Here is a 13,493-nt window from a genome sequence, read left to right on the forward strand (position 1 = left end):
ATTATGACCATTGGATGCCACTTTGGTTATGCCTCTGTTTATCTTTTTCTCATATGCATAATTTATTGTTGTGATAATGAATTATTTTTGTTAATTTTTTTTTTAGAAATCCTCAGTATGGGAAATAACTGGTGCAGAATTCACTCAAACTGATATTCATTCTGCTAAGGGAATTTCAATCAGATTCCCACGTTTGACAAAAGTGCGTAGTGATAAGACTTGGAAAGAGGCAACTAATTTAGAAGAACTTGAGGTATATTATATTTTACATTTGTCAGAGTATTCTGTGTCTCAATTATTAACTAATTATTTCTAGAATTAAAAAAATTTCTTATTGACTTGAAAAAATAAAATTAGTACTTTTCATCTCTTTATTTCAGTTTCTTTGAGATAAATCCTGCTAATTATATTTTTTGTACTGAAATTAAATCTATTATGTATATAAAAATGATGGAAAAGTTAATTAAAAATTTCATTTGTAAGACAAAAATCCTTAAATTAATTCTTTATATTAATAAAATCTTTAAGAGTTAGTTCTACTTATAACTTAAGGAAACCTTAATGCTACTCTTTGTACATGGAAGTTAAATGTTTATCAAAACTGTGTAATTCATTGCTTGTGTAGTCCAGGAGGTTGTATTACAAAAAAATCTTTCATTATCTTTTTTTAAAAATTTTTGTATTTTGAAAGCGTGGTATTCAAACTTTATTAAAATATTTTTATGCTTTACCTCGTAAAAACTTATATTAATAAATGTTATGAATTAAACTGTGCATTTATTTTGCTGTGAGGAGAGTGATAAGTCAGAAAAAAAGTTTGATAATGCTAAGTTAGTATGTTTCTCTTTCGTTGGTTTTATTTCTGTTGTGAAAGTTATGGGCTTTTTTTTATGTTTGTAAAATGATATTATTTTAACGAGGCCATTATTTTTATTCTATTATTTATAATATATTTGTATTTCATGCTTCATTTTTACTTTTTAGGATCTATATAAAATATCAAAACAGACATCTGACATTGTAGGCTTGACATATAATGAAGATGATGAACAGAATAATGCTGCAGATGAAGGCAGTAGCAGCTCTAATGAAAAGGTAAGGATCTTTATTACTCAGCTTATTGTTTTTATTTATAAATTATTAATATAATTAGGTAAATTACTGTAACAAACAATATTCACTGTTTTATTATTGTATTTTTAAAGGAATATTTATGGCAAATCTATGCTGTCTTTTGCATCAGTTAAATCTTTGTGGCATAAAAAACTTAAATACAAATTAAGAAAATTATTTCATTATTGCTAACAACTTCATTGAAGTTAAAACATGAAGAAAGCAGAGATAAAAGATTGTTTAAGCATACTATAGTTTTTGCACTACTGACAATTAAACTAATTTTCAGTGTTGTGTAGGAAATTAAAAAGTAAAATAACATTTGTTATTATTATTTGACAATTGATTTCTATTAGCTAATGCTGTTTTTACCCTTGTCTCTCTCCTGTTTTTAACCTGTTTTTACTTTCTGTGCTGCATATTGCTGTATAATTGAAAATATAGCTTTTCTTTTCCTTTAGTCTGCACTGACTGGAATGATTGTTTGTAGCATCTAAATATATATTTGATTAACCTTACTTTTATTAGGATTTTTAGATAACAATTATTATAATAAATTTAATGCCCCTTGTTTAAAATGGGAATTAAGAAAATTAACCGTAAATTATAAATAAACTATTTTCCAATGTCTCCATTTTAGTGCACATTTTTTTAAATAATAAAGAGGAAATTAAAAGTCGATATTTTTAAAAATCATAATTTATGTATTACCATTTCATTTGCAACCCAATCTCATTAATTTTTATTAGTTTTTATTACTCAATGTAAATATCAGTCATGAGGTCAAATTTATCAATTGTACCTTTTTTTTTTGTTGTTTATTTTTAAAATTTTGATGCATTTTGCAGAAAAAGTCAACTGTCTAAAAAGAAGTATATTTTATTTTTATTATGAAAGATTATTTTGATTTACTACAATTGTAAAAATAATTTTATTCTTTTGTTCCTAGAGTTATTCAGCCTTACCCATCCCATGCTATATTTTAAATTTTTTATTCAGAAATCTATTTGATTAAACTATTTTAATAATAATGTCTTTAAAATGTATGATTTTTGATATTCTTACAAACCATGTAATTTTTTGCTAACTAATTACTATTTTTTTTTTAAAAAATTTCATTGTATGCATAGTTAATGTGTATCATATTTCTACTTATTAAATTATTTGTTTAGTAAATTTGATTATGTTGAGTGAAAAAAAGACAATAAATAGGGTTGAAACTGCTTTTAGAATGAATATACCATTGCATTTTAGTTATATTAATTTGTCACTGAAAAGAAATTACACCAAGCAATTTTATTGCCAGAGCTCTTTTGAATGTATGGTGTTGTTATTTTAGGACATAGAAATGATAGTTTTAGCAACTTCAACAAAATCTTCTAGTTTAATGAAAATAATTATTTGATTATTTTAATATGCAGCAATGAGCTATTATAAACCATTTTATCATTTTTCATTTTTTTGTCATATTTCTGTTATGTTAAAAAATCTATACACTGTCTATTTTTTTCTACAATGTACTTTTCAAACTGCATAGACATAAATGAAAAAAAGCTTTAAATCTATGGATTGATAACGACTGAGTTCAAATGCTCAAAATATAGGATTTTTTAAATGCAACTTGTAACAGAATCATTCACTACTTAATTTTTTTAAAGTTATAATTTTTTTTCTCAATTAAACTGAAGTTCTTATGGTGAATTTTCCCAAATAATTCTTTTATATCTGTATTAATAATTTTTATATGCATGAATATTATCTTACAATATTAAATTTTTATGCTGCTAACATTCCATTGTTAAAAGATATTTTGTGTATATTTTATGATCTAAAAGCGTAACGATACACTAATCTTCTTGTTAGAAGCTTAAAAATCTTTAAATAAATTATTTTTATATGGTATTATATATATATAGTCACTCTGATAAACCAACAGTTAAAATAAATATTGTTAGCCAATAATTTGCTATATACACAAAATTCTGCTTAGCTTTTTTTTTTCAAATATATTAATTAAACTCTTTTTTTTTATATTTCATTTTTGTTTTCTCTTTATCATGCTTTTTACTATCTTGTGTGCATTTATTTGTATTGGGTTAAAAAACAAAAAATACTAAAAAGGTAAATATTTCTTTTTGAAGTTTGAATTTACCTACTTTATTATCAATATATTTTTTATTTCATATATTTCTTTCCTGTTTTTCTTGATTTTCACAGCCACATTCCTAGTTCTAGATAATTACTTAGATATAAATAATTAAATAATATATTTTTTTTCATAAAAGTTGAATCTATAATTTTTATTAGGTATTATCAAAAAATGACTCTGAATTACCTTCTAATAACGTTCCTTATTGTTAACATAATATTTTTTTGAGATTTATAAAATGTTATTAATATTAAAATGTTTATTTTACTATTTCCTTTTTTTCAGTCACCTGTTAAAGATACAAAATCACCTTCCAGCAAAAAATTGAAACAGGATGAAAGTCCAACCGCAAAAAAGCAGGTAATTCTTTTTATAAGCAAATTTTATTCAATGAAATTCCTTATCTGTATTTCTAATTATTATTTAAATCTTTTGTAGAATTGATGGAACTTTTGTGTAATCATATATTGTTTCAATTTTTTATATTTTATTTTATGAAAATAATTCTAGTAAATAATAATAAATATGTATAATTTGTTGATGTAAATACCGTATGCTCCAACTAAGTAGGCACAAAGAAAACCAAACAGGTGTTATAAAAGTCTATATTTAAACAGATATTTAAAAGGAGTAGCTCACTTTCTACTCTACCTGGAAAGGAAAAAAGCATCAAACAATTAAAAAAAGGGGTAAGATAGTGTTCCAACAAAATGAAGGCACTTCATTTTATAATCAAATATCTGACATATTTTTTATTTGACTTAAGATATATTACTTTACATAATATTTACCTATCCCAGGAGCACAATTCCATCAAAATTATGTCAAGTTTTAATGATGGCAGTCTTCATTACTGTCAAAGACTAAAAATTGCTTCTTTTTTGTATTTATAATCTTATTGAGAATAGTCCTTCACATTAGCATCAACGTTAGTCCGGATTTCATTGATGGGAGTCTTAAGTTCTGCCTCAAACTGAAATTACTACTTTTTGGTATATATAGTCTTATTGAGGATAGCTCTTATGTTTCTTGGGGGATATAGGTCAGAAAAACTGGTGAGGTATTTATACCATGCACCCTATTATTCAAAACCTTCCGCTTTGAAGCCCACCACTTTCTAATGTCAATGTAGGCCTTATCTTGTTGGAAAATTCGACTTATTTACAGGCTGCTGATAATCAAACAAATTCTAGAAATTTATTTATTGCCATTGCACAGCTGGTATCCCAAGTGGGATTTAACAGCAGGACAATGCCTCCAATTAGGTTGTAAAATCTTCTCAGTGTTGGTTTTTGAAAAAAAAGGTTCATGCCATGAATGATTTGCCCTTTAATCTAATTTATATCCCTAAGAAAAGCATACGAGCTATCAGTAGAACTTAATATACCAAAAAGTAGCAGTTTCAGTTTGTTGCAGAAATGAAGGCTGCAATTATTGAAATTTGGAATAACATTGATGCTAATGTTGATGTGAAACATCCGATATTTCAATTCATATACAAGCATGACAGATATATTAGCATTATTCAGAAGCAGCTTCATTTTGATGGGACACTATTTCTCTCTGTTTTTTTTCTGCTCTAGGTTGAGCAGTAGGTGACGTACTCCTTGTTAATATGTGTTCAGAGATATAGACTTTCTAAATATATAAGTTTTGTTCTTCTTATTTTTTTGTGCTCTCTCTTCTTCTCTTATACTTCATTACTTCGTAAGGAGCATAGGGCCTTTGTCCTGACTTTCAATTTCATCCTGTTGGTGACCAAGCACTTTATTATTTTCCATGTTTGGTTTATTTTCTTTTATTCATTCATAATAGCTCTGCGTCATGTTATTTTAGGTTTACTCTTCCATTTACTTTAGGGTGTACAGTCTAGCACCTAGTTGTTGTTTTTTTAAAATTTTTCCTGTATTTTGATAGTGCGTCTAATCTACTGCCATTTCCATTTTTTGATTTTTAACTTTATTGATTTTTGCTTTTTCTGATTATGAATAATTCATTGTGAAATATTTTCTGAGACCATTATATATTAAGAATTTTTCTGAAACATTTGTTGATTAGAGACTGTATAACTTATTTGTAATTGTTTTCAATTTGTACCAGGTTTCTGATCTTTATAGAAGTAGTCATGGTGCATAGCGTTTTTAAAAAGTGCTTAAAGGTGCTTATTTTCGATTTTTAAAAACCCTTAAAGGTGCTTTTTTCATAGGGTGTTTTAAAAAGTGTTTAATTTTAACTTGTCAAAAATGAGATTTTTTTCAAATTTCGTATTTTGCACAAGTGGTTTTCACAATGTTCTGTTTTCACTATTCATTCAACCACAATCCATTTTGGCGTGCCGTCGATCCATAACGTATGATAGCTGCAATAATTTAATGTTTGATGAAATACTTGGGAGTGAATAATGAGCTGGGTTCGTTGAGATTCTTGCACTCTCATGTGCAACTGTGCTGCATTTTGCAAGATATTCTGTATTTTAAGCTGCATTTTCCACCCTCTGAAATCGAACTGAAAAATTCTTTTTATGGTGGGTAATATAATCAAGAAAAGAGTATTTTGTCAGAAACTTGTTATTTTATCGTGATCATGTAAAGCCTTTGAAAATTATTTTGCATTTTGTTAATGTATATAGTGCTTAAAAATATTTTTGAGTGCTTAAAAAGTACTTTAAACATGCTTATTTTTTGTTGAGGGATTTGGCTACTCACCCTGGTAGTGATTTAATCTTTGAGTTGAATATCCTCGATCTTGTTTCATTTGATGTAGTTCTGTATGTCCAAAATTTATTGAGAATTGTTACTGTGCGATTTGATTACTTGGCACCCTGTTGTGGCAAAAAAGAAAAAACGTTGTAGCTTTATTTAGTTGGTACACACTACATCTGGTGTTTGCTTACTAGAATTACCAACAAATGATCTTGTTAAACAGCAGCCATTGTAAATTGTTTCATTTATAGCATGTTTCCCTTTTTAGGTTTCAAAAAGAAAACCTCAAGAAGATAGTGACTCTTCTTATTCAACAAAAAAGGTATGGTTTTTATTTAGCTTTTTTTGTGTTTAAACATACACATGCTTTCATTACTAGCAAGAAAATATCCTTTTATAACAGTACCTCATTTGAAGCTTATTATTTTTTTTTAGACAAAGCTTAAAAATGGTGGCAAAGGTGAAACAGATGATGGAAAACCTTCTAATCAGGTTAGTTTGTTAAATATAAATCATTGCATTTGTAATTTTAAGCACTTGTTCATGAATACATTGGCTAACTTTTTTTCTTGTCCATGCAAGTAATTTTAATATTTAATTTAATAAGTTATTTTTACCGTGTTCATGAATGTCCTAATCATGAAAGTCCATGAAGTGAATAATATTTCATTTATTAGAGTAGTTTATTATCGTTCACATAAACCAGAATTTAAATATTTAATTTTGAAAAAATAATTTCTTTACAACTGTATGTATTTGAATAATTAGAGTAATCTATATATATATTTCTCTTACACGGCACCAAAAAAAAGCCTCATTACAACTCCCCGAATGGCTCAGATAGCGCTTTTAAAAACTGAAACAATAACCAGAGTGAGCATTATCAGGTTGTTCAATTCAGATTCATGCCCTAAAAACATGATAATATTTAATTTAAACTCAATTAGGAATTAATTGATTAATTGAAGTGAGAATGCTCTAAAAGGCCGCTGTTGAATTGATATTTTTGTACTGGGAGCTACCTAAACATCTAAGTGTTTGTATTGAATGCATTGAATTCTTTTATATTTCGCGTTTATTTATGCATTGAATTTTCACGCTTTAATCGTAATGAAAGAAAACGTGTTCGAAGAGCCCAAGAAAGTGTTGAGGAATGTTATGGAAGACGTAGATTGCAGAGATCAAGTGCAATAATAACTGTTCAAGATGTAACAGTAGATGTCGAAGAGTATAATATTGGATCAATGACGGAGCAATGTAGTTATTGTAATGCTTACTTCTGGGCCAAAGAAAGAAATTCTTCAGGCAAATATACGAAATGCTGCCACGATGGAAAAATTAATTTGCCTACACTAATGAACATTCCCGAGTTGCCGCAAAAATTATTAAGTGATAATTCGATTGAGGTACGAAATTATCGAAATCCGCAAGTTTTTAGTCATGGACAACTTTATGTTGGCCTGTCAAGAGTTAAGTCATTTGAAAGCCTTTCAGTAATTGCTCCAAGATGCCAAATCTATAATTGTATTTTCAAAGAAATTCTAAATGCTTAGTGTTAATTTCTCAGAGCTTTGCAGAAAAAAATGTTTTTTGGAAAAAATTTAATTGAAACTTCCATTGGCAGTAGGCAAGGGGAACTGCCAAAATCAAAACTCCCCGATTAGAAATGCAGCATGGCGACCTCCACGTGGTATTTCTCGGGTAATGCTAACAGCCATGCCTTTTAATTTATTGTATGTAAAACATCCTTATTTTGTTCTAAAATGTTATGTACTTTATCACAAATGTTAATATAGAAATAATATAGAAATTGATTTCAATAATGCTGATCACCAAAAAATATTTCATTTGGCGATAAAACAAATTTTTGTGTTCTTGAAAATGAAAGACTTTTTGAGGGTTATTATCTCACAAGGAAAAGTTAGGGTTTAAATTTTATATTTTTAAATAATAAAATTTTTTTCTAAAACTTTCAGAATTTCTAGCATTAACTAATTTATTATACACATTTAGTTGTATTTAGGTGAGTAACAGCAATATTTGATAATTTATTTTGCTAATATGTTTTTCATTTAGCTAATGTTTTGATTTTTTCACCATGTACAATCTAAATATCTAATATACTTTTTTAAAAGCCAATAAGAACATTGATAGAATTCTTCTACATAAGTACAATACTATGTCTTTGATGATAAAATACTATGTCTTTGATGATAATATACTATGTCTTTGTGCTAGAACATTGTGTTCATTGACGAGCGAGCGCAGCGAGCCCATGGTTCACGGCGTGAACCACATAGGATTGCGTAGCAATTCTCGGGGGTTGGCGAGCGTTAGCGAGCAGGGGGCGGAGCCTCCTAGTACAAAAATATTGCTTTATAATCGCAATAATATTTCATAAAACAAGTGACAGGAGTATACATTTAAAGTGTACATTTGTGGAAAGATACAAGCTACAAGATACCTATGATACAAGCTCATATGATAATTGGTATATGGGTAATGCATATAGATATATGTATGTTTGTAAATGTTTGTATGTATGTATATGTACAGATATGATAAATGTTTTCTTTATAAAGCAAACAATACTACACTGGTTAAAAATAATATATCAATGGTAGGTATTTGAGCCTCTTTAGTACAACACCTCATCTTACCGTAGTCACCTTACAGCAAAGCCACAACAAGGAATTTTCTCGTTAACAAAAAGTTTGTAAATCGGAATATTAATTTGCATTCAAAATGCTCTACCACTTTAGCAAAGTGGTTGTCTCCCTTTAATATATTTTTTTTGGCTTTCTATTTTCTTCACTTATGGAATTTTTCAATTGTTTATGTTTTTGTTTCTTGCCATTTTTTTTATGGAAGCTGAAATTTAGTTCACTTTCACTCATGTCTGTTTCTGAAAACACGTTTTTCATTCCAGTAATAACTCATATAACAATAGAGTTCTATGAAAACAGGCTCATTAAAATTATTCCTATATTCTGTGTGTATTATGAAGACTGAACCGTTACAATAGGTTTCCCAATGGTAGAAATTTGTGATTGACTACAAGTATAGCACACTCTCAAAATTGTAAAATTTGTCGGAAAATTTAATGTCTTAAACTTCAAACAATGTAAGATCATGCAGCATTATCAAACAAATGCTTTCTAGCATGCATTTTTTCTCTGAATTGATAGATTGTATTCTTTTTTGAGAATTTATACTATTAAATTATGATTTTAATAAACTTATAATATGAATTGCTTCATTTTTATCATATTGGGCATAGGGTGGCATCAATGTATGCCTCAGCTCATAAATTCAGTAAGACGACTTGACTTTATTATGTGACATATCACAATGTTAAACAAATGGACATTTTAAATCTGTCGATTGTCTTAACTATTTGTATATTATAAAAAATATACATATTTTACACTTGTACTTTCATATTAATAATTAGTTATAATTATATACTTTTGGACTAAATATCTATTAAATATTATACTTAAATAACTGCAAGAAAGCTTTAACTTACATAAAAAAAATTCTCCACTGGGAATTTTTCAGCTGAACTGGAACCAAATGATTTTGTTGCCGAAAGACTGCACTGTAAATAAATTTTCATATTAAAGTTTGTAGAACCTATGTCCTTTTTACTATTTTCTATAGAAACATGTATTATATTTTGATTCTGTTAACTATATTTATTACGAAAATTACTCCGACAATTATTTGACAAATAAACAGAAGGGGCTTTAAAAAAACTTTTGGGGGAAAAGTTAAACTTTTTAAAACTAAATTTTAGAAACTAGATTAGAATTTTAGAAATAGCACTCAAAGAAATTTCTGCAAATTGTTGATTAATAATGCAATGTCAATTAAATGTGTAAAAACTTCAATTATTAAATCATTGAAATTTATAACTTGTGTGTCTGAAACTTAGGATGTCAGTTATACATTTTAAAGTATAAACTAATATCAGTCAAAATTTATATGATATATTTGATATCTAAATGAGGCAATTGCTTCTCATTATCTCTAAACTTTATCAATCCTTCCTAGCTACTTAAAAACACACTCTTTTTTTTTCAAATTTTATACCAACTTTCTAGGATCCCATTGAATTATTCTTTGTTATTAACTCATCTCATTTAAAGACAATTTATGGCATCCTTAACAAGAATGTTAGTGAATAAATTTTCCAATTAAAAGAGTCTATTTTGATTTTATTAGGTTTGAACATACAAAGCTCATTTACGATAAACAGTAAAAGACGATACCGTTTTTAATGGTAAAGTAACTATTACTAGAATGAGGACAGTTAAAATTAGTTTTTATCATGGTGTGTGCAATTCATCCCAAACTGGAAAGAGAAACAAAGTAGTTTGATACCTTTTAAAAGTTTAAACTGTAAGTTTTCATTTTTTTACTGATTTAGGCAATAAATAAAAAGATGCATTTATTTTTAAATATTAACAGAGTTTATATTATTTGAATTGTTTTGTAAAAAAGACACTACTTTTGAAGAAAGTATCACCCATTATGAATTTATAACAATATTTTGTATCTGTCCTTGTGTGAAAGAAAAAAAAAAACAACTATTTGTTAAATTTTTGATAACTTGATGTAACTTTCAAGTTTCAATTTCAACGCGTTTATGAGTTATTGAAACTTTACTGTAGACTGGCATTCTTTTGTTCATTATGTTTGATGATTTAAGCTATTGCTGGGGTTAGAGCAGGTGAAAAACAAAACAAAAAAATTAAACTGTTCAAGTCAGAAGTAAGCATCTGTCTCTGAGCTACTTTGTAATACCATACATATGTAGAAAAAAAAGAATTAACTAAAAAGTTTTGTAGCATAATTGCTATTCATAATATATATATATATATATATATATATATATATATCAAAAAAGAGTATAACTTTTAAATTTGTGGTATTTATTTTATTTCTAAGGTGTAAGTGAAACAAAGTTTTTAAGTATATTATTTTTGAAATGAGCTTATTAGGTAGCTTTATTTTTTTTCGTTATTTTTAATTTTTTAAGGTACAAAACTTAGAGACATACTAATTGTAAAATTAACTTTTCAGCTGAATAATTTTTTACTGTCCGAAGTAATAATTTTTTTCTTTATTTTTATTGTTTAGAAAAAGAGAAATATAAAGAAAAGGAAAGCTTGAAAATGTTCTGAAATATAATAACCAAAAATTACTGAAAAATGATACTAGAAGAAAAAACACGTGGGAAATTGCTTTATTTTTTATTTTGTTGTTCTCTGAGAATCAAAATTTTGATCTGAAGGATTGGTATTTTAAGTACTAGTTCACAAATAGCTCTTGATATTTTTTGTCGTGGCCGTTATTACATATTTCTAATTTTGTTATCGAATAAAATGATATTTGCATTTCGTATTTGCTGTAGTTAATTGCAATCAAAACTTCTATGTATTATTTCCAGTCCAAATTTTGAAAATTTCTTTTGGAATATTTATATAATTTACAATTTTTATAAAAAAAAAATATTTTGAATCTGCATTTCATATTAATTTATTTTAGGGCTTTGTCCTGGTAAATTTATGATTCTTAGAAATGGCATAGTTATTTTCTATGGAGTTAGTTTGTTTCTTAAGAACTTGTTATCTGTTTTAACAAATTAGTTCATATTCTAATTTTTAACATATAACAACTCTTAAAATGCTGTTTCCCTTATTCTTTTTTTAATAATTGAATTTATCCAGCTTATAATTTTATCAATTCTTTCATTTTATTTGTTTGCCTTTTCTTAGACAAACAAATAAGTAGGTTTTTATGTATTTTTATTCTTTATTACAGAATTAGATTATCACACATTCAGAAAACTGCACAGCTTATTTTGAATTGAAAACTTGCGAAAGATATTAAACATTAAAACAACATAAATGTTTAAATTTTTAAATACAGAGTTATAGATAAGCTATATATTTCGGTTAAGAAAATTTTTCATAATATCAGTAGTGAAAAATTGTGTGGTTTTTATGGGAACTAACATTATCTTGGGTTGATTTTGATTAGTGTGATGATGATCTGATAATTAGTAAAAAGATATGGATTAACTTATATCTAGTTAATCAACCTTCAAAGAATTAAAGAAATAATTGAATTCTTGAAATATTTAAATTCTAACAATAACTAGATATTTTAATTACTGATAAAACCTGCATTTTAAGCAAGAAATTATCCATTAATATAAATATAATGCTTTTGCAGTACAATCAATGAATATATTCACACTTTCAAACTATTTATTGTAATTGTCAAATCAGAACAATCACCTGGAACAATACACAGAACTATCTATCATTTTTCGTTATAAATAATTTAATTAGATATTTTTATAATATTTTAAATATGCACTGGTTTTATAGTAAATTGTGAAATTTAAGGGAAAAGCCATGAAATTAAATACCAAGCTTGGGTGCATATTTTATTTTATAACTGTCATTGAACAGCCGACCCAATTTTTGAGTTTACTACTACCAATGTTCAACTCTGTAGCCTTGGCATTTTGAATTCAATCTAGAATACAAGGGAATCCCTGGATCAAGTATTGGGAGAAATTTGCCTTCGGAAAGACTTTTTTATGGAGCTAACTTGCATTTATGTTACATGGCGAGGGAAATCATGAAATCCTCCCACTGTTAGCCTGACAGCAAGGGGACTCTAACCCATGATCCGTGTACCACGGAGGATATCTTATGTCAGCACTTGGTGCGAGCTGGGTGTGGAATTTGAATCCCAGTGATGGCCGGTTCACCTCGTTGGGAAGCAAGCGCTTTATCCCCTGAGCCATCATGGCTCATGAGTGCGCATTTTGTAAAAAGAGCAAAGCATTGCATTTCTGTATTCGTGATCAAAATGAGCTGAAGGTAGCATTGAGCAGAACTCTCTACCTATGGCAACACTTTGCATGCTTTCACCATTAGCGTTAGGGGAGTCATAGGAGAAGAAGCATATTAGTTTCTGTCTTGATTTCCAAACAAGTTGAAAACTTTTAAGTTAAGGAACTGAAAATTAAATTGAACATAGTTCTAAAAGAAAATGTCTTGGAAATTTTAAAAATTATATTCGACTAGTAAATATGAAAAATATTCATAACAACAGTGGGGAAAGAAATTTTACTTGGAAAATTTTCCAGAAAATTTTAAATGTTGACAAGGCTATTTTTTGATACATTTAAGTACATATTTGCACTTTCCATATTTTCCTTTACTTGTCAATTTATGTGCTGTTTAAGCAAAAACTACAGGTTATAATTCTATCTTAGCAATACACATAAATAAAATTACTATTGTTATTAATATTTATTCTATTACTTTTATTCATTATTACTTAAGATTTGTCATTGTTTAGATTGCAATTCATAAAAAGTTAATTCACACTATTTCGTAATAAAAGAGCATTCTTCCCTTATTTCTTTTATTTTATAAACAAAATAAAGTGTTAATGGCATCTGTAAGAAGATGGCACCACTGTAGTGGTTACTGCAGTTATGA

The 13,493-nt window shown here is 27.4% G+C and overlaps 1 protein-coding gene across 7 annotated transcripts in view; it reads left to right on the top strand.

Annotated features, from left to right (window-relative positions):
• DNAlig3 (DNA ligase 3) overlaps positions 1 to 13,493 on the top strand; it is a 115,627-nt gene that overhangs the window by 35,942 nt on the left and 66,192 nt on the right. For 4 of the 7 annotated variants that reach the window (XR_015435890.1, XM_087169151.1, XM_087169150.1 and 1 more), the window contains 5 exons: positions 107 to 253; positions 985 to 1,095; positions 3,548 to 3,622; positions 6,233 to 6,286; positions 6,400 to 6,456. Coding sequence is in view for 6 of the 7 variants with exons in the window: in XM_087169151.1 (XP_087025277.1) it covers positions 107 to 253; positions 985 to 1,095; positions 3,548 to 3,622; positions 6,233 to 6,286; positions 6,400 to 6,456 (444 nt within the window). In the remaining variant the exon portion in view is untranslated. Of the gene's footprint in view, positions 1 to 106; positions 254 to 984; positions 1,096 to 3,547; positions 3,623 to 6,232; positions 6,287 to 6,397; positions 6,457 to 8,893; positions 9,205 to 11,109; positions 11,374 to 13,493 lie in introns of those variants that run through there. The other 3 variants (XM_087169153.1, XM_087169154.1, XM_087169155.1) reach the window with 3 other exon arrangements.

This window comes from Parasteatoda tepidariorum, chromosome 8, assembly GCF_982258835.1.
Source record: "Parasteatoda tepidariorum strain Cologne lab strain chromosome 8, Ptep-v5.0, whole genome shotgun sequence".
NCBI classification, from domain to species: Eukaryota; Metazoa; Arthropoda; class Arachnida; order Araneae; family Theridiidae; genus Parasteatoda; species Parasteatoda tepidariorum.